This window comes from Cryptomeria japonica, chromosome 1 (assembly GCF_030272615.1).
Source record: "Cryptomeria japonica chromosome 1, Sugi_1.0, whole genome shotgun sequence".
In the NCBI taxonomy this organism is placed as follows: domain Eukaryota; kingdom Viridiplantae; phylum Streptophyta; class Pinopsida; order Cupressales; family Cupressaceae; genus Cryptomeria; species Cryptomeria japonica.
In genome coordinates this window covers 18077605-18102988 of record NC_081405.1, presented here as the reverse complement: position 1 = coordinate 18102988, position 25384 = coordinate 18077605, and the positions used below count along the sequence as shown (strand labels likewise).

The 25384-nt window shown below is 37.8% G+C and overlaps 1 protein-coding gene across 2 annotated transcripts in view; it reads left to right on the top strand.

Annotated features, from left to right (window-relative positions):
• The window catches only part of LOC131068216 (uncharacterized), a 168261-nt gene that overhangs the window by 77154 nt on the left and 65723 nt on the right, over positions 1-25384 (top strand). For both annotated transcript variants that reach the window (XM_058003408.2, XM_058003409.2), the window contains exons 6-7: positions 22887-22984; positions 23222-23313. In XM_058003408.2, the coding sequence (XP_057859391.1) occupies positions 22887-22984; positions 23222-23313 (190 nt within the window). The remainder of the gene's footprint in view (positions 1-22886; positions 22985-23221; positions 23314-25384) is intronic.

Here is a 25384-nt window from a genome sequence, read left to right as displayed (position 1 = left end):
TATCCATTATTAGGGTCAGTCCATAACACGTGATATTCATATAATATCTATAACATCATTTCAAACACATTAGGGTGTGGGAGAAGAAGCATGATTGGTCCGCCCGAAGCCATCACACACTTAGCCCAAGAGCGCAAACATGGACATCCACTTGGGGTATCCTACCTAGTGGGGTGCTTGTACCTGCTTTCCTTATCCATGCTTCATCTCCTAAGATTAATAGCCATCATTATAGAGTTGGAGAGAAGATTGTAATGGGGGTTCCTTGATTGAACTATCTAAGTCCAAGAGCAAGTCTATGGCCCTTTTGGCCCCGGTGGCAGGCAACATGGACATCCACTCGGGGTATCCTTCTTAGATGGCAATCCTCAGGATTTCCCCCTTCCTTACACCTCCTTCCTTCCATACATGATGGGGGTTTACAAACAGATTTTTGACATGTGCATTTTATATCCAATCATACATACATGTATATAAGAAATAAATATTGATAATTAATGCATAAGCTAAACATATACCACAAGAGCTATTATGCAGATTTTTAGATGCTGATTATAACAGGTCTGAATCAGATTAGTGGTAGTCTGATCTTGAATATGTGTCTGCTGGTTATACATTTCTGTTTTTGATTATTTGTTCCTTATTTGCTGATTGCTGTGATTAATTCTTAGACTATGCCCTCCCTTGAATGCTGGAATGATCCTTTTATATCTCCCCTCTTTGGGATGGAAGGTTATGTCTTTCCCAATGATCATCTTCCTTTCAAGGGTGGAGACCTTTTGTATACTGTGTTTGCCTTTGATTAATCCGTTGAATGTTAGTAACTTAACAAAACCACTTTCCTACACTTGTGTCTTTTTACTAATGACCTGCAGCTGTAAACGAATGAAGTTGTTTGTCTTAGTCACGATAGAGATCGCTGCTCCTCTAAGATTGAGATCGCAGGACGAATAATAAGGTTGCTGCCTTGGTTGATATTAGGACCGCTCCTCAATAACAATGATATATGCCTTGATCGCTGTGTATATATCATTCTTTGCATTAACGTAGGGTCAGATTAATGTTTGGGCATGATTTGAGTTACAGTAAATTGTAAAGCTTTGAAACAAGACAATTTTCCTTAATTAGAGGTGGTGCGATTATGGTTGTCATGGTGGGGACATAACATAGTCTCACTACTGAATCTAGTTACCTTAGGGTTTTTGTTGTAATGTTCCCTACTAGGTTTAGGCCAGTTTTAACCACCATTAATCTATTTCAATATACTTATGACTTAAACTAGATTAATTAGGTAACAATTCCATCTTGACATGAATCAAATCAGCGATATTCCATAGTTCAATTGATTTATCAATTATTAAATTGTTTATTCACTATACTAGGTATTTAATTTTATCATTCATAATTCTAAATGCAAATGTCAACCTTTATTACTGCTTCAGCTTTAAAGACGAAGAGGATGGTATTTGTTACTAAAGCGCTTGGATACAATAGGTTCCCTCAAGATTTACAGGTTACTGATTCCCACCCTATCTTGGGACTTAACCTATTGCTTGGATTTAGACTACCCCTCTTTTGAAACATCTCAATTCCCAACTTCTTAAACACTAATAGTGATAACAAAAATTATCTTTGGAAACATCTCAATTCCCAACTTCTTAAACACTGACATTGATAACAAGAATTATTTAAATATAAACATATTCTTCTTCCTCTTTATTATCTTATGAACTCTTTTGGTTTACAATCTAATGTTGTTATTTGTCTGTTAAAACATTATATATATATGTATATAATCCTTATTTTGATTTGAACATATAAACAAATAAATAAATGATTTAAATAATATTACCATTTTTTATTTTTTTATGATTGGTAATATTTTTTGTTTTATTGAATAAAATTAAACAGTACATTGTCATTCGGATTATATCCCTCAAACCACCCAAAAAGTCCCCACAAAAAACTCCAAACCACCCATAAAAAAAAACATCCATAAACCAATAGTCTGCACAAACCCTGCCCCACATCTACAAGTACGAGAATGCCATATACATAGTGCCAGACAAAAATTGGCTTAAACTATTCAAACTGTTCTAACTGAAAGTTCGGATTTTCAAAACAAGAATTTAACAGAAAAAAGAAATGGCACCAAGAGGTACCCTGGCCTGCAACATCTTTATCTATCTTCCTTCACCGCTTCTGCATCCGATGAGCTCGCAGCACCCCTAGCCCTGTTGACTTCACCAGTCGGTCTGTTAGCCCGTGACAAATTCTGCTTGGCCGTTTCCGCAGATAGGTGCCTGTTTATCGGTCGCCTCCTTTGTTCCTCCTCCACCACCCCAACTTCCTCCTTCGCCTGCCTGATAATCACCTCCAATTCCATGATTTGTATGTCCATTATCAAACCCTCCCAACCTCTCCTCGCATCATCCCGAAATCTTGCTTTTGCTTCTTCTCGGTGTCTCAAAAAAGGAACTCACAAGTGCCTGCCTTTAAGCTCAGCGTGCTCCTCCGGGGTGCCTTCCGAAACATTAAAGCCCCATCTCGGGACCGCCCACTCCATCAGAGATTCCATATTGAGCAAATAATCTCTTGGCACTATCGCTGTCATCACTTTTCTCACCTCCACATAGGGATAGCCAAATTCGAGACCCCATGCCATAATTAAGGCATAGATATCCACCCTTGTTCTGTATCTATGTCCGATAACAACCACCTCCTCACCAAGGACCAGTTGAACAACCCTCAAGAACAGGGGGTCCTTCGGAATGTACATGTTTTGCAGGAACTGGACCCCAAAAAGCAGGCATGAGTTTAGTTGTTTTTAGTGTGAAATTGGCTTCCATATTGCACTCCCTACAAAACCGCCTAACTCTGCACAAAGACTATTACCACCACCAAAATCGCTCGACTGCCACAATGAATGGGCGAAAATTCCCATTCTAACAATAAACGAATCTCTCCCAACTCCTGCTGCCAATGCAGAGGAATTCGGCATTAATTGCCCGTAATACTCAAGCTAGCCTAGGCACACGAACAGAGAGAAAAGAAATACTTTTCGCACATTTCAAGTATGACAAGGTACTGTACTTAGCAGATTATCTTAACTCCATTGAATGGTACTGCCTTTTCCATCCCACCACCTCACCTCTCCCTTAGCTAGATCACATGCCACATTAGACAATCTGTCAGCGTTGACATTTCCACTTCTCCTTGCATGAGAGATGCAAAAATCTTGAAAAGATTTTAATTTTGAGCAAATTAATGTGATAAACTTATTTAATCTCCAACTCGGAGTTACTCCTTTCATGATTGCGTTAACCACAACTTGAGAATCTCCCTCTAAATGGACTTTCAAAACCTTCATGTTTACTACCAAATCAGTTGCTAACAAAGCTGGTTGCACCTCTGCCTCATTATTAATTCCATCTTGCAGCCTTTTTGCTCCTGTAAAAAGAATCTTCCCTTCATCATCGCAAGCGACACATCCCGCTCCAGAAGTACCCGGGTTACCCCTAGAAGCCCTGTCAAAGTTGATCTTAACCCATCCTCGTTCGGGTTTTGACCAAATCTCCTCTTTGTTTCCAAAGTTCTTACAAACAGGATTAACCCTTGGAAACCCATGAACGGGTCATATTACCACTTATTTATGTATTTGCTGATAACCTATTATATAAATTACTAATACTTCCACTACTTAAAACATTATTAGTTATTAATATGTTTAGTGGCTGGTAATGGCAGACAGATCTGACGCATGTCAAATCTGGTCTGCCACTGTCATGATATTATTTATTACTATAATTCATATTTCAGTCTGTGCTAATAATATTATTAAAATTCTGTATAAAGACATCACCGGGCTTCATATATTAAACACATCCCATGCATACCACCAAGAACAAGGATGTTGCTGTCTGTAAACTTTATAACAGTTCTGAATTGGTCTTCTTCCAATGGTTCGCTGTGCCGTTTGAGAGCAGATTGCATATTTTTCGTCTTTCTTACTTGGTTTCTTCTTTCCTTGACGAATGAGGGCCGGTCTTAATATATCCCCATCTTTGGATGGAATGGTTGTTTGGGAGGGGTCACATCTAATAGAATAATGTTAATTTTAGTATTAATGCTTATCAGTGTATATTCTATTTTAGACAGACCGTCTTCGATCTTCTCAGCAGTTTCTTATTAGAAACTTGCTATTCTTGTAAATAGCTTTGTATTATTTATGAGCGTCTTGCTCATTCTGATTAATAAATCAATTCTTTGAAATCCATTGCGTGTCTCGCACTGTTTTATGGTATCAGAGCTATAGGAGGAATTTTTTCGAAAATTTTTTAATCCTAATTTCCAATTAGTGGAAATTTTCGAAATTATTTTCTGGAAAAATTTATCAAAGTTTTTTTTTGGCTTCTGGGGTGGAATCGTCGTTTTTCGACCTGCAGGATCGTCGTTTTTGGCAACCTGTGTTTGCAGGGTCGTCGCGTTTTTTCGCGATTTGTGTTCGCGTGCCTGCGGGGTTGTATTGTCGCGTTTTACCGCGACCTGCGTTCGCGCGACCTGCAGGGTCTGTCTTCGGCGGTGTCCGCGGCCCTGTGCGTGCCAGCTTGTTCGCGTGCCTGCAACCTCGCTTTGTCTTCGTCTGTTCGCAACCTCCACTTCGCCTGTTCGCGACCTCCGGCGTCGCAACCTGTTCCCGACGTCGCTTCGGCACCTGCGACCGGTTCTCGGCACCTGCAACCTGGTCACGGCTCTGTGCACGTTTGCAGGCTTCGACGTCGTCACCTCCAGCGGCGCCACCTGCAACTTGTCACTCTCTGCAAACGCCGATGTCATTTTCTGAGAAAACAATGGCGCCCACGACCTCTGCATTTTTCGATTGAAGTGTTTACCTCCATTTTTTTATCGAAAATAATTTTTTCTTGCAGATTCTTGGTGGGTTTTTCGAAACCCAATCTGGGTAGTTGTCTGTTTTTTCTGGGTGCCTCGATTTTTGTGCCTCGATTTTCGAGCCTGCGGATCCAGATTTTGACAGGAGAATCCTTCTGGGTTTTTTGCACGCATTTTTGGGTTGTCTTTGGATTTTTCTGGGTCAGCCAGGAATTTTTCTTGGGAAACGTGCAAATGGCTTCTCTCGCCAATCTGATGTTAGAAGGCAGTCAACGCTTTAATGGTCACAACTACAACATCTGGAAACAGCGTATGTTGACCATTTTTGAATATAGGCGTCTTGACCAGCTTGTTTTGGGCAAAGAGCTCAGTCCTGGTACACTTGGTGCAGATCAAGATAAGTTTGATGAACGCAATCGGGAGGCAGTCATGCTTCTCAAACTCTCAGTAACTGATGATCAGTTACCGCAGATTCCTTCCGCAAAACAGCTTCTGACATCTGGAAGCATCTGAAGGAATTGCATGAGACATCCGACAAGAGCCGAGCATTCTTTCTGAAGAATCAGTTGTTCTCCATTATGATGGACGAACGTATGTCCTTACAGGAGCACCTCACGAGGATTAAGGACATTCGAGATCAACTCGAAGCTATTGGTTGGACTATGGAGGAAGAAGACATGGTTGTAATCACTCTAAAAGGTCTTCCGAAATCGTATGAACACTTCATTGAAACCCTCAATATTACTTCCACTAATGTTGATCTGAAGTTTTCAGAATTATGCACCAAACTTCTACAGCAGGATCGCTGGAAACAGCAATTTGGTAGTGGTACTACATCAGCCTCCTCGAAAAATGCCTTCACAGCTCAATCCTTTCGGAAGGATAAAGGCAAATTTCAGTCCTCTCAGTCTTCTCAGTAGAAAGGCTCTTCTCAGACACAGGATGGAGCTAAGAAGAAGAATGTGCAGTGCAATTACTGTCACAAGTACGGCCATATGAAGAAAGATTGCCGTTAGAGGCTCGCTTCTGAACAAAAGAAGCAGGGAGGGTCACACCAGAAGGCACATGTTGCGGAACATTCCGAGCAGAAGGAGTCTGCCTTTTATGCCTTTATGGCTAAGAGGTCCTCAGATCATGCCAGGTCTTCTGCTTGGTACATCGACTCTGGTGCATCACGTCACTTTTCTCATCGGTGTGATTGGTTTACAGACTTCTCACCTTTCAGTGATTCCATTGTATTTGGCGGAGGTGAGGAGTATACAGTTGTTGGCAAAGGCACTGTTCAGATACAATCTGGTGGCAGGACTCCTTTTTCTGAATGTGTATTATGTTCCTGGAATGGAACTTAATCTGCTCTCTGTCAGCCAGATTATGAGGAATTCTCCTCAACTAGATGTGGTGTTCAGTGCTCACAAGTGCTCCATCATTGATCGGGAGACTCGTCTTACTGTTGCTGTTGGTCTAGAGGATCATGGCCTATATAGGCTTCTTGACACTGGTGATTCTCCTGAAGTGGCTCTGGCAGCTCGTGTTTCTCCTCTTAGCACTTTGTGGCATCAGAGATATGGACATCTCAACATTCAGTATCTCTCTCAGCTGTCTCGGGAGGGACTTGTTTCAGGGTTACCTGATATTCAGACTCAACATCTTGGAGTATGTGGCGCTTGTCAAGCTGGCAAACAGCATCGAACTTCATTCCCACATGGAAAGTCTTGGCGCGCATCTAAGGTACTTCAATTACTTCATGCTGATATTTGTGGTCCTATGAATACATCTTCTGTTATTGGTTGCAAATATTTTTTGCTTATTGTAGATGATTTTAGTAGAAAGATGTGGGTGTACTTTCTTAAGCATAAATCAGATGTATTTAGTATCTTTTAGAAGTTTAAGTCCTTTGTTGAAAAAGAGTCTGGACATAGTATCATTACTCTTAGGACAGATAACGGGGGGGAATTTTGTTCTTCTGCATTCTCCAACTTTTGTGATACCCATGGCATCAAACGCCAGTTGACTACACCCTACACTCCTCAGCAAAACAGTGTTGTCGAGTGTCGCAATCGTACGGTTGTTGAGATGGCTCGCTCTATGTTACAACACAGGAGTGTTCCGAATAAGTATTGGGCTGAAGCAGTCTTTACTGCTGTCTACCTTCTTAACCGCTCTCCTACTCAGGCTGTTAAGGGGAAGACTCCAGAAGAGGTTTGGTCTGGTCGGAAGCCTCAGATCAGCCACCTGAAGGTTTTTGGCTCTGTTGCCTATGTTTGGATTCCAGATGCTAAGCGCTCCAAGTTGGATTCCAAAAGTCAGAAACTCATGATGACAGGATACAGTGATCACCATAAGGCCTACAAACTGATAGATATAGACACTGAACGTCTTATCTTCAGTCGTGATGTTGTATTTGATGAAGAAAGAGGATTCTTTCAGTCACCTTCTTCTGAGCAGAGTTCTGAGGATCAGCCTCACAGTGTTCTTATTCCATTAGGTTCGCCTGATGGGAGGGATGATGCAGAATCTATTTTCGATGATGCACTACCTGAGTTCCCTCCGGAGAATAATCCTCCTCCTGCTGCTCTTGTTCCTGATCCTGAGCCTCTTCCAGCTCCTCCAGATGTTCGCACTTCTACTCTCCGGCCTAAATGGTGGGCCAAGACCATTGGTGATCTCAGGGATACTGAGCTCATTGAGGGTAGAACCTCCTGTAATAAGAGCAAACAACAGCATACAGTCAATTTTGCTCTCATGGCTAACATACACAGTGTTTTTGAGCCTCAGACATACTCAGAGGCTAAAGGTATACCTGAGTGGGAACAGGCTATGGAAGCTGAGTTCCAGAGTCTTCAGAAGAATCACACTTGGGCCCTTTCTGATCTTCCTTCAGGGAAGGAGCCCATTAGCTGCAAATGGGTGTACAAAGTAAAATACAAAGCTGATGGAACCTTAGACAAGTATAAGGCTCGTCTTGTTGCTCGTGGGTTCTCACAGAAACAAGGCATTGATTACGAGGAGACTTTTGCTCCTACAGCCAAAATGAGTACCATACGGCTCGTTCTTGCCTTGGCAGCCCAGTTCAGTTGGAAAGTCCATCAGATGGACGTCAAGAGTGCTTTTTTGAATGGTGACTTACAGGAAGAAGTCTACATGACGCAACCCCCAGGATTCAAGGTTGCTGGTCAAGATCAGAAGGTCTGTAGATTAGTCAAAGCACTCTATGGTCTGAAACAAGCTCCTCGGGCTTGGTACATGAAAATTGATAAGTACTTGACAGATCATGGTTTTCAGCGGAGTCCATCTGATGCAAACTTGTATATCAAGCATTCTAGTAATGATATTCTATTTGTAGTTGTCTATGTGGATGACTTAATCATTACTGGCAGTTCAGCACATTTGATCACTGGGATCAAACAGGATTTGTGCCGTACCTTTGATATGACAGATTTAGGACTTCTACATTATTGCTTAGGAGTTGAAGTCTGGCAGACTGAGCACAGTATCTTTCTCTCTCAGTCCAAGTATGCCAGAAGTCTTGTGGACAGGTTCAGAATGCAGGATTGCAAACCTGCCTCTACTCCTATGGAACCCGGGTTCAAACTTTCAGCTCAGTCATCCTCACTAGTTGTGGATGAATCTCTGTTCAGGCAACTAGTGGGCAGCCTCATCTATCTTACTGCCACTAGACCTGACATCAGTTTTGCAGTGAGCTACATTTCACGCTTCATGACAGCTCCCAAGGCTGATCATTGGTTAGCAGCGAAGCGTGTGCTGCGTTATGTGAGTGGCACTCCTGATTATGGACTTCTGTACACTCGGAGTTCTGATCCTATACTCAGTGGTTACACAGATTCTGACTAGGCAGGTTCGGTTGATGACCGTAAGTCTACAGCAGGGTATGTGTTTAGTTTGGGATCTGGTGCTGTCACATGGACTAGTAAGAAGCAGCAGGCAGTGGCTCTCTCCTCGACAGAAGTAGAGTATCGGGGAGCAGTTAAGGCATCTTGTGAGGCGGTTTGGCTTCGACGAATGCTTGCGGATATGCATGTCTCCCAGGCAGGTCCTACTCCCTTGTTCTGTGATAATCAGGGAGTGCTCAAACTCGCCAAGAATCCAGTCTTCCATGAAAGAACCAAGCATGTGGAAACGCATTGTCACTATATTCGACAGCTGGTTGAAGACGGATCCATCCAGTTGCTGTATGTTCCTACCTCGGAGCAGCCAGCAGACATCTTCCCCAAGCCCCTTGGTCCTGATAAATTTGTAAAATTCAGGGGGTCTATAGGTGTAGTTAATAGATTGAGCATTAAGGGAAGGTAATAGAATAATGTTAATTTTAGTATTAATGCTCATCAGTGTATATTCTATTTTAGACAGATCGTCTTCGATCTTCTCAGTAGTTTCTTATTAGAAACTTGCTATTCTTGTAAATAGCTTTGTATTATTTATGAGCGTCTTGCTCATTCTGATTAATCAATCAATTCTTTGAAATCCATTGCGTGTCTTGCACTGTTTTAACATCTCCTGTCTTTTAGCAAGCGCACCCTCCTTTAACTTGTAAACAATTAGTTAATCGTATGCATTTGCCAATGATCCAATCGGTATTCATTAGTGATACTTTATTATTAAATTCTTTATTAGTAAGTTCGTTGCTAGCAAATTCACTACTGGTAAATTCTTATTTAGCGATTCTTTAATTACTTATCGCTGCCTCTATTTTGTATGCGGATATATACATGTGCTCATATCCATACATACATATATATATATATATATATATATATATATATATATATGAACATTAATTAATAAATATTGAGAATATTATTAATGATAATATTTAATAAATTTTCAAATAATTATTTGTTGATAAATATTATATTAATTAATAATAATGTTTGCTATATATAACGATTGAGGGGACGTGACATTTGTCCTCGTGTTTCCAGCTCGAAAGAAGCTCTCCAAATTCCATAAGGAAGAAAAATAATCCAAGCATATGAAAATGAGCCTCAAAATGTACTTATATATTAACTCTTGGAAGCCTCCAAAAGAACTTTTCAAATTCTTGCTTTTTTAATATTTCATTTGTGTTAAATTTTAAATGCTCGTTTAACCACATGCACTAATTTGCCCTCCCAGCCATAGACAATCCACAATTGTCTCCACCGAGCATTGCTTATTCTCCATAAGGCAGATTATGTGTGATCTGTATATTATCTTTCCAAGAGAGGAAGATTAATCTTCCTTAATACCTTTTGTGATGCCCCTTCACCAAGGGATGCCACTCTTCCAAATTATTATGTATAATATAATAATACAATATAATTATAATATAATTATATTATCACATAATAATAGAATTATATTATCTCACAATAATAATATAATTATCACATAATAATATAATTTTATTATCTTACAATAATAATTTAATAATTATATTATCAATCACAATAATTGTATCATCAATATAATTATTATAATATCAATATTTATATTATCACAATATTATAATAATATAATTATATCATCACACTAATTATAATATAATTATATTATCTCAACCTTAATGTTATCTATGTCGGCTTGAAGGAATCCGACCATAGCTACAATAACATTAACACTCCCTCTTAGCTAGGGAGGAATCCTTCTTGATATCCGAGTCACATAGTGACATCCACCATGGCTACTCCCTAGGGTGGATCCATCATGGCTACACCCATGAGTGGAAATACAAATGAACACAACCACCATGACTACTCCCATGAATGGTGAAAGAATAGATATCACCTCACCGTGACATTAATCATTATTGTGATGATTGACCACAATGGCTACATGCATATGTGGAAAGGAAAAATATCACCTTTCTGTGATATCAACCATCATGGCTTATCCATAGATATCACCTCACGTGATATCCACCATTATGGCTTATATATAGATATCTTCTCACGCAATATCCACCATTATGGCAGATATCACCTCACATGATATCCACCATTATGGCTTATCCATAGATATCACCTCACGAGATATCAACCATTATTGTGAGATTGTCACCTCACAATGATAGTAAGATGCACAAGTGTTCATCATTGTGAGATTGTCACCTCACAATGATATTCACCATGGCTCATCCAGAGGGTATACACACAAGTACAAGAAAATCACCACAGACTCTCTCACGTGGTGTTGTCATGGCGTCACACACATGACATCCACCATGAACCATATCAGTGGGCAGATCCACCATGGCTCATCCTAGAGGGTAGAAATAAGGGTTTTCACCTTAAATCTCTGTCAAAAAGAAATGCATTACAAGGGTTGATACCTCTAACTTCCCTCTCACAGAGAAGAATGCTACAAGGGCTTGCACCTCAACCTTCCCTCTCACAGAGAAGAATGCATTTTATCACCTAATAAGAACATTTGAATTCTGAGACTCCCTCTCAGGAGAGACTCCTTCTCAACAAGGGGAGCATTCTCACAACTTTGATACAATAAATTACAGTGGCTCCAATGTTTGACCAAACAAGGAGCGTTTGAAGCCACACTGCTTCACAAACTTGTTGATCCTCTGCAAAGGACTTGGCATGCTCCATCTGTCACTCAAGCTACCTCTGAATCTCTAATCCAATATGAAGGAAGAGTCACTGCAGAGTATTTGCACACTTGAACCAGGTAATATACTAGACATGCTTTGGCCAATGCAAAGAAAGAACCCATAGATTGCAGTCACATCCAGATACAAGCTCACCATCTGTCTATTTCTTTGATAACTTTGTCACATACGACTCCTTGTCTCCTGTAGAGTTTCTTAATTAGCCGCAACAGTCTTCAAAATTTAAAAAATCATATAGGAAAGATACTCCATCCCAGCCAAGTATTAACATTTCTAGGCAAATGTTGTTTCCCGGCAATAGGAGTTAATACGCCATTGTTTGCAGTTGCTCCTAAAGCTTCACAACTCTAAAATTAAGTACTACTCAACAACATAATATTTGATCATTTCTTTGATTGTCAATTCACTCGTGAAAACTTACGCACAACAGAGGAAGAGTCTCACGACAATATTAAATGCCACCTTCAGATTGCATCTCTGACTCCGGCCTGCCAATCCACACTTACGCCTCTCTGTTCATTAGCAATAAATCTGACTAACGATTGCGCACCAAGTAGGTCACTATGTGTAGCCAAAAATCCCAAATAGAATTCTTCACGAGCTTCCAAACTTGGCCTCCTCTCTCGTGCAATGCCAACTACTCTATCTTCACATCATCATCAGCTGATACAATGATAATCCGCTCATCTGATCCTGGAACTAGATGGGTTATTTTTATTTTTTGCTCCTATTTCAGACCTTTGATAACATTTCCCCCCTTTCCAATGACACTCCCAATCTTCTTGTTTGAGCAAAGGATGCGGAAAACAAGTTCCTCACTAGAAACTGAAGCCTCGTAATCAGTTCCATCAGATCCAACAGTCTTAGAATGCATGTGTCCAGTACCAGAAGACACTAGCATGTGACCCTTAATCCTGTTGCCACTGGATCCTTAACCATTGCCTGCTTCCCAGAAATCGTACCGCTCTGTATAGAAGATTTGAATTGCAGTGGGAATTAATGCCGACACTCTAATGTGGCACCATACTTCAGGTTTGGTCCTTATCGCAAAATCTCCTAGGTGGAGGAATGGTTGCTCAACTGAGGCATACTCTCATTACCATTTATCATTGAAATTTATCTGAAGTTATGAGAGAAATGAATGGGAGGCAAGTTTGATTCGTCAGAACTACGTATACACAAGGAATGAAATGCGCCACATGCTTTGAATGCCGCCCTTCACCAGGAGACAAAGTATTTGCACATGTAGTCCACAATCAATCGAAATCCCAACCATAGGTAGAAATAAGCATAGGAGATGGATTGTTCTTCTGCCATATCAAGTTTGGAATCATTCCCAAATCCCGCTAAGCATTGAGAATTTTCTAAGTTCCCAAATCCCACTAAGCATTGAGAATTTTCCAAGATGGCGGAATTTCACTCAAAGCACTCAGTCCGCCACTTCCCTCAAACTCCAACTCCAGGTGGAAATACGCATGGTACAAGGATTCATTGCACAGGTCGTAGGCACATAAAAACTTTGCCGAACCAACACACCTTTACTTCTGGTTTGGCACAAGGATTCATTACACAAGTCGTAGGCACATAAAAGCTCTGTCGAACCATCCACCAATGGCTACGCCTGGCTCGATTACTATCTCCTCTCGACAGATGAAGCCATGCTTGAATTTCCTTAATCAACATCGCTAGTGAATTTAAGTATTACGAATACTGTTGCTAGAACAACTGCGAGGAATGGAGATTTTGCTTCGTCTTCTTCTTCTTTAGCCAGAGCTCCCATGTTAATTTTGTCGAGATATTCCCCTGTTGCCAAGATAGGCTTTCTACACTGCCCTGTCTTGCCTCTCGTTTTGCTGAGCCACATCAACGACATTTGAGACGTTCTCGACAAGAGGGAGTACTTGATATCCGCGAACAAGAGAATACAACTTGTAATGCAGAGGGTTGCCACTGGATATGTCATACGATGGTGTGAATCCAAGTTGCAATCCTTTCAACTATATATGTATCGATGACCAGGCGGCTGCTAGTGATGTTGCCTCAACAATCTACTATGCACGTCTCAAGTATCGCTTCTGGTTGATTTGAAATTAGAAAGAGTATATCGCACAACTCTCAACCCTTGTGCTTTGTGTTGAAGCCCATCACCCACAATATATATGTATGTTCCAATAGCGAACACAGTAATGACGTCTTGCTTGATGATTCCTGGGGTTGCAATATTTCTGAAACCTCACAATCCTGGGAGGAGAACCTCGCTCTGATACCATGTTAAATTTTAAATGCTCTTTTAACCACGGGCACTAATTTGCCCTCCCAGTGGTAGACAATCCACAATTGTCTTTCGTGAGCATTGCTTATTCTCCATAAGGCAGATTATGTGTGGTTTGTATATTATCTTTTCAAGAGAGGGAGATTAATCTTCCTTTATACCTTTTGTGATGCCCCTTCACCAAGGGACGCCACTCTTCCAAATTATTATATATAATATAATAATACAATATAATTATAATATAATTATATTATCACATAATAATATAATTATATTATCTCACAATAATAATATAATTATCACATAATAATATAATTATATTATCAATCACAATAATTGTATCATCAATATATTTATTATAATATCAATAATTATATTATCACAATATTATAATAATATAATTATATTATCACACTAATTATAATATAATTATATTATCTCAACCTTTATGTTACATTGTTATCTATGTCGGCCTGAAAGAATCCAACCATAGCTACAATAACATTAACAATTTGAATCTAGGACATAATGTGATTTTATTAATCTCCTTTAGATATTTCACTTATGTCATTTTATAAAAAAATATTAAATTAATTAAATAATATTAACCCCAAAATGTACTTTGTCGAACAATATTAAATAATTAAATTAAATTTTTCCTTTTTACTTGACTTCAGCTTACGAGAATAAAATAGGCTAACTAGTCACTCTAGACTATTCTCCAGAAAGGGACATTATAAATAAATATTAATATGTGGTGCATCATTAGTTGTGTTTAGCCACATTAAATATTTAGGTTGGTCCACCTGTAAAGTTGTAACATTGGTTATATATTTTATGTGTGGGTTGTACATGAGAAAAATATTTAATATTTGGAAAACGTAGTACCAAAAAGTAACTGTGGAGTTAATGTTTTTATGAACTCATGGTTTTGAGGCACATTTGTTTACTGTAGCACTTGATTGTATTTGTGTGAGCTTCATTCTATAAAAGTAAACACATTTTTAATGGTCTTGGCTTGGCTGTTAGAGGTTTTGGCTTGGCTATCATTGTATTGAGCTTTTTTTGAGGAGTTTAAATGTGAAACATGACATGGGATGTGTGGATGCATGCTTGGACACATGGAGGATGCGTTGGAGGAGTTTGATGTTTCAAAATATTTAGGGAGAATCTATAAGTGTATTTTAATGTTTCTATTGTGGAATAATACATTGAGTGTGGCTTCTTTTGGAGGTTGGGTTTTTCCATCACGAGGGTTTTCCCAAGGTATATCTTGTCTTATCGTGTGTTATGTCTTTGATCTTTGCATATGGTTATTTTGTACTCTTGCATGCATGTTTTTCTCCAATTGGGTTATGTAGGAAATGTTTTGATTGATGTGTATGAATTTCCTAACAAGTGGTATCAAAGCTATGGTTGTGGTTGTGGGGTTTCAGAGATCCTTGTTTTGTTATAACCCTTGTTTGAGTATATTTGTTGCAAATTTTAAAGTCATGACAATGTTGGAAAGTTTTTAAACATTGCAAGGTAGGAGACAGATTTTTGAGGTTGTTATTTCTAAATTCGGGGTTGCAAATTTGTGGATTTTTTTTGCAGAGATGAGTTTGAATTTGAGTTGGAATTTTTTTTTTCTTGGGTGTTAACCATGAGGGTTTTGTAGGGGAAGTTTCACAGATGACCTGCTGTCACAAAACATGCCTCATCATTGGATCTAGGAGGCCAAAGAAATGAAGATCGACACAAAATTCAGCCTATTTTGGCTACTTGCAAAAAAATTAAATTTATTAAATTAATTAAATAATATTAACCCCAAAATGTACTAACTTTCATCTGAAAGAGAAAACTAACAAACAACATAAAATTAGTTAATCTAATTTAACTAAAAAAGAGAAGGGTTAGAGGTTACATTGCTGCAAGCTTCATGCTGATTCAAATACAAGTCTCAACAAACATGGGAGAGGGAGAGCATCATCAAGGGCCTTTTCACCCAACCATAGACATAAGTCTCTTGTGCTTCTTCCTTCTAGAAGGGCCCAACCTTTCACAAAGGAAGTAGACAAAGGAGAGAACAATAATAATTTAACCATCTGAGCCTGGTGTTTAGAACCTACACTGACTAATCGGCCACACACTATAGGTACCCCCTAACTAGCATGACCATCTGACTAGTGGTGTATTTGGTTCATGTGAATTGACCGATGCATGCCAACTGCAACGCCACCTTGGCCAAGGTTTTTTAACAAGCGCGATAATGTGCCGCTAGCATTTACCACCCTTACTCAACTTAAACAGATTGGAGTGCAACTGACTCTCTTAAGTCATTTAAGTATTATGGTTCACCTGACCAAAGGGAAGAACCTATTGGTTTAACATTCACAAGACAATCGGACAAACGGTTATTAACGATCTTCATAGTGACTTGATTTATCATCCTGCTTCCTGTTGATTATAGAGTATAACATCTCCTAAATCTCTAGGACAACAAAAACCACTGTCACAAATCAGATTGTTCACTCAGACTTAGATTCTTAAATTAGATTGGCAAGTTGTAGAAGAATTCAGAAAAACTAAGAAATAATAACATTGTCCCATTGACTTGCTACCTTATACAAGTAAACAAAGTGCCGACCCATGGATCAAGAAACATAACACATATTCGGCGAATCCATACTTAAAAGATGATTTACTTCTTTTAAACTTTAATCATTTTGTATTCGTATCTTCATACTGATTAGCTATCATGCAGTAGATAATTCAAGAATCTCTATTCATTATAATGAATACCAAGGCTTTGTTGGTCAGCTCTGCAACACCATGGTAAAGGTGCAGGCAGATCAAATTTAAGAATGTAGCTCATGCAAGTAATACTATTTCATCTTGTCGAATACGTAACAAGTCTGAGAAAAATAACTTCTAGCTTCATACATTTGCATCCAATTATTAGATTCACATTAACTAGAATAAACACGGAATGGATAAAAGACATGCAGTGGCACATGCCTGAAATGTGATGCTTCTGTGCGTTAATTCCAACTCAAATCACAGGCAGATTTCAATCCGTGCAGTGATTCTCAAGACAACTCGATGATGTGTCCAAGGAGGCCAAACCCATGTTGCAATACTGCCAGAGGTTATTGTTAAACCTCTTTCCTTCCTTCAACCAGAAGCAATGTGTTATAGACTGCGAATTGCAGGATGCAGAAGCTTCCCTTCCTCTATTACTTCCGTCTGAAAGAAAACATAACCCCTCAACTAGCCAAGCGAAATGCTATTTGAAGAGAATCCATCATGCGATTACCACTACAAGAAGTGGAAGCTCGAAGCAAAGAAAACCGTCAACGTGCCAGTTCACCTAGTATGGTGGTGGCACTAATGTCCTCCATGGCATTGAACATGCCTTCATTCAAAAGCTTCATTTGAAAAATATAACCCCTGACTTACTAGTCGATTAATAATTAAAGTAGGGTGATATGTAAGAAAGTGTTACCAATCAATAATTATGCTCACCCAAAGTAAATATAAGCATCATTAGTATAATTAAGGTATATACATATTTATACATGTGCATCTCATCTATGTACAAGTACGTATATAGATGTAAATATGTATTATTAAATAATTAAGCACTTCAATGAATAAAGGCTTAAATATACGGTAAATGTGTGTGTGCGCGCGCGCGTGTGCGCTTGCGTGCGTGCGTGCGTGTAGATCAGTTAATGAAATTATTAATAAATAATAAATAACGATTACTTAACTATGATATAATACCCACACAAGCAATACCCTAGACAACAAGGCATACACTGACCAACAATTGATAGACAAGTGTGAGATGATCAATCCTTAACCAAGGTGGTGACCAACAAGGAACACAACCTATTTTTCCTGACTCAGGGTTCAATGGTAATTGTTCATTTCCTAAGTCTGCAATCGTCTCCTTGATACTCTCCCTCCCTCCTGAGGGTGTCACGCATCTTGCATCCACTTAGTTAAATGAAAAGCTAGTTAGTCAAGTCTTAACCATATTAATTGAATACATGAAATATCAAAATCAAAATACCTTCCTCATTTAATTTCCAATCATTAAGAGTTTTCATCCACACGAGGAGAAAAGTATAATATAATTGATTAACTAATCACAAAAGCATAGTACGCATAATTCCAAAGTTAGAACAGAGGGATGTAACACCTTCACCCTATGCACGCCCTTATATATGTAGCCCATTTCAAGCTTCTCTACATTAGCAACTTGTAGGAGAACAATGAAAGGCTTTACGAATTGCAATCATTGTGAAACATTAACATAAGTGTGAACAAAAATAAGAAAATGAAATGGAAATACAAATAAAAATATAATGGAAATTTACCTCTACAATCTCCTTGGCTGATTGTTAAAAACTATGCTCATCAAAGATCCAATCAACCACATCAACCCCTACATTGGTCTTTACATATGATGATGTATACTACTCCTCACTAACAAACATATGCCTAAAGCGGCCTTTAAATGAAGCAAGGATTGCAACGTGGTAAAATTGGTTCCAAATTGGGTTATTTCAGGACAAGCCAATTCTTTCCTATTTATGAGTTTCCTCATTAGGTTGAAGATCCAAGTATGATTATATATATTTACAAATGTTTTTTAGCATACTCTATATATCTTTTGATCCGTGGAAGTTTGCGAAGATTTTTCCAATATGAGGTTAAAGCAATGAACATCACAAGGAGTCTAGAATAAGGAGAGGGGTGCCTATCCATGAGAAGTCTACCTGCAACAACATAATTTTTTGCATTATCTATAACTACTTGTATGACATTCTCCTCACTAACCTTGGCCAAGACTTCCTCCATAGTCTCACAAAGGAATTCAATATTTTTTGTGTTTCCTGAAGCATTAGTTAACTTCAAGGATACTGTGCCACCTAAGAAGGAAACAAAATAAACAATTCAGTAAATTAGAAATTAAAAATCTCATTCACTAAATGGATTTCATGAAGTAAAATTATTTGAGAAGAAACAAGAAAATTCAACAATGTTCTATTTCTTCTATCGGTCCAACCATAAGTCATGATGGTGCAATCCTTCTTTTTCCATATGTATTGCTGCTCATCAATTCTAGTTTTCACATCAGCGACCTTTTGACTCAAAATGGAGACTATATCTTCTTGTCATTAGGGTATTGAACCTCACTGCACAAATAGTAATGATATCTATCATATTTTGCCAATAAGGAGACTTTAAACAAATAAAATGAACAAAACAAGTATTTAAAATTGAAAATTTAACTTTAAGACCTTCAATTACATACCCCTAAATGCAAAAAATTCAATAGACACAGAAATCAAACTATGTCTTCTAAAACAATATTAATAATAATTACTTGGATGTATCAAATGGAATGGTGCAATAGAATCAGAAGTCTCCTATTGCACTTCTTGCAGTCTCTTGCTTGTCTTTGTTCTAATCCATGCTCTCAAGTGATGGTTGGGAACTTGGAGTAGTGCATGGAACAAAATACGAATCAAAATTGAATGAGATCCACAAATTTTAGGCCCAATACATAAGTTACCATTGCCATTGCCACTACGCATAGATCCAGGAAACGGAGGAACTAAAAAACTCTCCACCAATGGTTGCCATTCCTCCTCTTTGGCTATATTTAATTCCTTTTGCTACTCAAAAGTTTCTAGTTGAGTTTGCACTTCATGTATAACTTCAAGAGGTGCTGCTTGGCATGGTTTAACATCATTGCACAGTATGTGTGCAAGGTGATACTTCAAACAATTAATATCTCTTCCAAGCATGATACTTCAAACAATTAATATCTCTTCCAAGCATGATACTTCAAACAATTAATATCTCTTCCAAACATTTTTACTTTGCAATGGCATGTTTCCAACAAGGATTCCTTCTAACTGGGGTTGACATTGTGCTTGAAAATTTGGAATAATTTATCACTTTATGGTATGATGGAATAAGATATAAATGGAAAATAAATTAGCATTTACACTTTCTAACTAAATAAAAAAAAAATCCTAAAAACACTATCGGTTTGCAGCTAAAGAATTAAGAAAAAATACAAAAATCAACTAGGGTTTGGTTATTTGATAGCTAGGGTTTGAGTGGTGAGGAGTTTGGTACAAACTTGGGGGATGATTAGAAGCATTAGGCCATCGGCCCATCGTAGTTTGACATCTTGAATATATATAATTGATATAAATATTTGGCATTGCCATTTTCATTGTTCAACACAACTTGTTTAGACACTAGTATTCCAATGTTTCATATTTGAATTTTAGCCTTGCACATTTTTTTCTAACTAAATGTCTATGTAACATACATGTGCATATACATATACATATACATATACATGTGTGTGTGTACACACACACACACACGTGCACACACACACGCACACGCCCTGCTGCCACCAAATCTAGGCCCTTTGTCCCTATGTCCCCAAGACCTGTTCCCTTGTCCCTCAGTTTTAAGACTTCAAGGAACTATTGTTTTCATTATGTTGAAGTTTTATCTTAGGATTACTCTTGTAAATATTATCTCTCTTCTAGAAGTATAGAGTGCTGTTCTCTCTTTCGTATGATTTTAGGACCCAGGAAATCAGGAGGTTGCTTTGTTGTGTTTGGGAATCTGTTGTCTTTTTCCTAGTGAATCCTGGTAAAGCTTAATAGCTCCAATGATCATATTCATTGAACCTAGCAAACTAGGATTAATCGTAATTCATCAAAACAGAGCTTAATGTGAATTGATTCAAAAGCTGCTGTTCCATGTGTCAAAATATGGAAAATAGCAGTCCAAAAAATATATTCTAGAGTCGACAAGAGTAAGTAGCAGTGAAATGAAGTGTGTATCTATGGGCGACGAACACAAAACAGCAACAATAATGAAAGATGACACTAATATATACCCCAGAGAAATGGGGAAAAACTCTAGATGAGTGAGGTGCTATTCCTTCTCAAATCACTATCTTGTGAGTTGTACTTGTTACAATGGTTTCTTGCTTACAAATAGGCCTTAAAGGACTCTTTTTGCAATAAACAGAATTATCCTACACCATACAAGCTTTCATAATGTTCTCACACTTCAAAAATTCCCACTACAACTCATTAAGACTCGTAAGTTGAACTAACATAAGCCTGAACAATCATTTCTCCAACAAGTCAAGTAATGACTCAGTTAAATTACTTCCTTTGGAGTGAACCATAATGGGTTATAAGAAGAGTTGAATATGGAGCCAAGTGTTCTTGTAGCCAAAAATAAATCCTTCTGATATTTTTCAAATTCCTCAAGACTTTGCAAGTTTTGCCTCTCTCATCTTCTGCAGTATGTTCGTCATCATCAGATGGTGAACCCATTCTGCATGCCTCTTTGACAGGTACGAGTTTGACTGCAGTTGAACGAGTAAGACATGTTTGACACCAGTCGAACCCATCACCACTACCTCTTTTCTTTGTTAGCTCCATTCACGCCGAGTATCCAGGTCCTTCAGTTCATCTCTCTTTGTTTTACTTTGACTGCCAGTTTCTGAAACTCAGTCTATGTTTCATCTTTTTTGTTTTTGTTTGACAGTCAGTTCCTGAAACTAAGAGTTTTTGTTGCAAGTTTTATTTTTTTTGACAGTCAGTTCTGGAACTTAGTTTTTGTTTCAATTTTTTGTTTTTTCTTTGACAGTCAGTTTGTGAAACTTAGTTTTTGTTTCAATTTTTTGGTTTTTATTTCACAGTTAGTCTCTGAAAGTTTTTGTTTCAATTTGTTGGTTTTTCTTTAACAGTCAGTTTCTGAAAGTTTTTGTTTCAAATTTTTGGTTTTTCTTTGACAGTCAGTTTGGATTTGTTTGAATTCACTGCAATTTCCGGTTGCCACTGCCTCTTGGGTGTTTAGAAGGACTAAATAAGCTTGTACAGGCCTGTTTGGAATCTCAGAGGTCACCAGAATTTGGAAACAAGGGAAATTCGAAGTGTTTCTGAGTATTATGGACTGTTTCTGGACATGTGGCTTAACTGCCACTTCATGTAGTTGCAGAGTACTTGGTAATTGTACCTATTTACCTACTAAATTGTCTCTGTGAGTATATGAGAGTTTCAGGTTAGCTGCATATTCCACATCGTCAAATGTCACAAACCTTTGTTTCTTTCTCTACTTTTGCTGCTAATTTTTTTTCATATACGAGCATTATGGACTGTTTCTGGACATGTGGCTTGACCACCACCTCATGCAGTTGCAGAGTACTTGGTAATTCTACCTATGTACGTACTAAATTGTCTCTGTGAGTATATGAGAGTTTCAGGTTAGCTGCATATTCCACATTGTCGAATGTCACAATCCTTTGTTTCTTTCTCTACTTTTGCTGCTAATTTTTTTTTCATATACAAAACTTGTTTAAGCCAAGATAACCTGGTTGAATCCTCTTGTATGAAACCATTATATACCATATTCAGCATCCTGTCAAACTTTCTATCCAAAGGCCACCCACAGAAAATTGTTTTAAAGTCATCTCAGAAGATTTAATTAGACTAAAGTTATCTCCATGGAAGCTATGCTTAATAAATCATACTAGATGATGGAGAAACGTGTATTTCAGGCTTAGAGGAGGTGTGTTCCTATGAGATTATTGGTTTTGAGATTCATGGTAACTACAAGGGAACTTATTTTTTTGGAGCAAAAGAAAAATATTAAATATAAGCTTATCAAGAGGTAAATGTGTAGAAGAAAGAAGATAAAATGATATTGATACCAAGAGGAATCTGCTTGGACAAACATAATGCCAAATGAGGTTTGTGAGTAGGAAAGATTTAGTTGGCTTTGGCAGACCTTTGGGACATTTGAGACAAATGCGTAAATTGTTGTTGTTCTAATAAAATATCAATATTAGCTAGGCAACAGGCAGTCAGCTGATCTAAAGCACATTATGTTAAGGAGTTATAAGTGGAAAACATAAAACTGGAAATTTGGTTGAAAATTCTAACTCATGCAATCTACATTGTCATTGGAAAGGACAAGTAATTACAGTTTTTGTACATTTTTGTGAATGGGTACATGTTCTTGACACTTAATTGATCTTTTTGATCTTGGAACAACCATCTGTAGCTGCTGGAGCTGGCCTTTCGGGGGTTAAAATGGCAAGGAGAACAGGTGGCATTGAAGAATTTGAATTCGAACCCATTGGAGAAAATCATCAACAAGGAGTGAGTTATATCCCTTAATAGTTAATACTATGGTTTCCTTTCCAAGCACATTTTTATAGTTGAAAATATATCAAATTGTCTTGTTAGGATTTCTCAATGAAATTCAAAACCTCTGAGCTATGGTCTACTCTCTCTCTCTCTCTCTCTCTCTCTCTCTCTCTCAATATATATATATATATATATATGTCTTCATGAGAAGTTGTGGGACCTCTTGAAATGATCTGAACCTTTTTACAGCGTCTAGCAGTTTGCATCCTGGTTTCTGGCTTTATTACTGAACAAGAGGACTTTACAAGGCCATGGGAAGGACATGATGGTGATCTTGAGAGGTATGGATTTGTGCTAGTACTAAAATTATATAACAGGAGAAAAATGAAGATTAGTACAAATACAAAAATTGTATGATAGGAGAATAATTGAGATTAGTAGATGTAATGTCTTTTTTTCTCTAATTATTATGTGTTTGGAATAATTGGTTGAAATTAAATTGCTTTGTTTTGGGGACATGCAGTGTAAAGTTATCAAACTTGTTGTTTTCAAATCCTATTTATATCAGTATGCTTTACAAATTAATACTTTTTTGTGATTGCAACAGTTACAGAGTTGTAAATGTGTGAAATCTTTATAGTGTTATTATGTAAATATTTTCTTAGCGAGATAGTCATGCCATGTATTTGAGAGGCCTCTTTTATTTGCACCTCTCAATCTTAACTATTGTATGTTTAGGCCCTTGTGTTTATTAGTGTTGCTGACAGCTATGGCAGATGCTGTTTTTTTATACAAATTCTTGTTTTTTTATACAAATTCTTTCTGTTTGGCTTGTGTTGTACCTAATCTGAAACTTGGTGTTGGTATTACTTGATACTTGATTTTTTTCATCAGTTTTTCATGAATGGTGTATTGAAATCTAAAAAATCCATTCATTTCTAGTGGAGTGGTCAAGATGTCATGTCTTGGTCCAGTCTTTCAACCTAACAATTTTGCAGATTGATTGGGATCACATATGGTTTGAGGTTGAGATGAATTAGTTCCAGATGATGGTGTTAGCAACTTGAAGCTGTGAAAGAATGCTAACAGTCCCTGCCAAAAAAGCAGATTTGATTCAGTGAATCCATCAAGAAAAACCGAGTATTTTGGTGCATATGTTTTGAGCAAAAAGGGAGATTATGGTATATCGAGGAGTTTAATCTGGAGATCAAGCCCATGAAGTGTTTTATTTTTACATCATACAATTGGTTCTTCTTATAAAGCTTCTTGTCTTGTTTGATATCTTATGTATCTTGTTTTGCTTACCCCATGTTTTTGTAGATGTAAATTCTGAATTCCTGGAATGATTTCATATGATACAACATTGTCAAAAGTAGCTGGCACCTCTATATCTCTTTATTGTCTAATCAAAGATCAAATTATTAAATTTCTGTTTGAAATCCTTCTGATTTAAATGAATCTGGTCAAATGTTGCTTAACACATTCTTAGACAGATTTAATTGCCCACATAAACAAATAAGCCCTCCATACTAATTATGTCTAGAAAATAGCAATTGGGACATTTTATTTTTGATTGGTGAGTTCCTTTGTTTGGGACATTTTATTTTTGATTGGTAAGTACAAAATTCAACATTTGTACTTAATTTTCTCCTGTTTTGTCATCAAATTGATCATCATTTGTGTGTCAATCAAACTCTATTGTGGTCTCCGCAGTCAGTTTGCAAGATCGTCTTGTCAAGGTCTTATGCTTCAACTAACGTTTTTGCAAGGTGATGATGATCATCACAAGTCCAATAAGAAGCAAATGATCATGTTAGAGGAAATATCAAAGGCATTGGCATAAGGAAAGGGATGACTATGGTTAAGTTAAAGAGGTACATTATTTTAATGGTTCAACCAGTATGTATTTCTTCCTTAGTCTTGGAATTGGCTCAAGTGAAGAGCTTTTCTACCTAAGTGGGCGAAAGGATGGCATGATCAAGCAAAATATCTGCTTGTATGCCTTAGTGCACACATGGGCACATATTAGGTATGGTTTGGCCATTGAAAAGTCCCACTTAATCCTGTAAAATTGGTTTAGCTACTAATTGCCTTCCCTAGCATTGGAATGTGGTTGAAATGATCTTCAGTTTTGCCCATAAGGAATGTTGGCAACATAAGTTTACTACTTGCCGAGTATTGGCTATCTTTTTTTTGCCCCAAGCTTCTTCACAGCAAACTTGCCAAGTTATGTAGATAAGTTTTTGGCAAGTTCTACAGTCAAACTCATATGAGTGCTTGGCGAGTCCGAGTATAGAACTGTAAAGTAACAGTCTAGTTTTTGTGTGTAGTTCAACAAGCATTTGATGTGATGCCAAATGACAAGTGTTGTGTTTGCAAATGTATGGTAAATTATCGAACTTTTATAAGTGT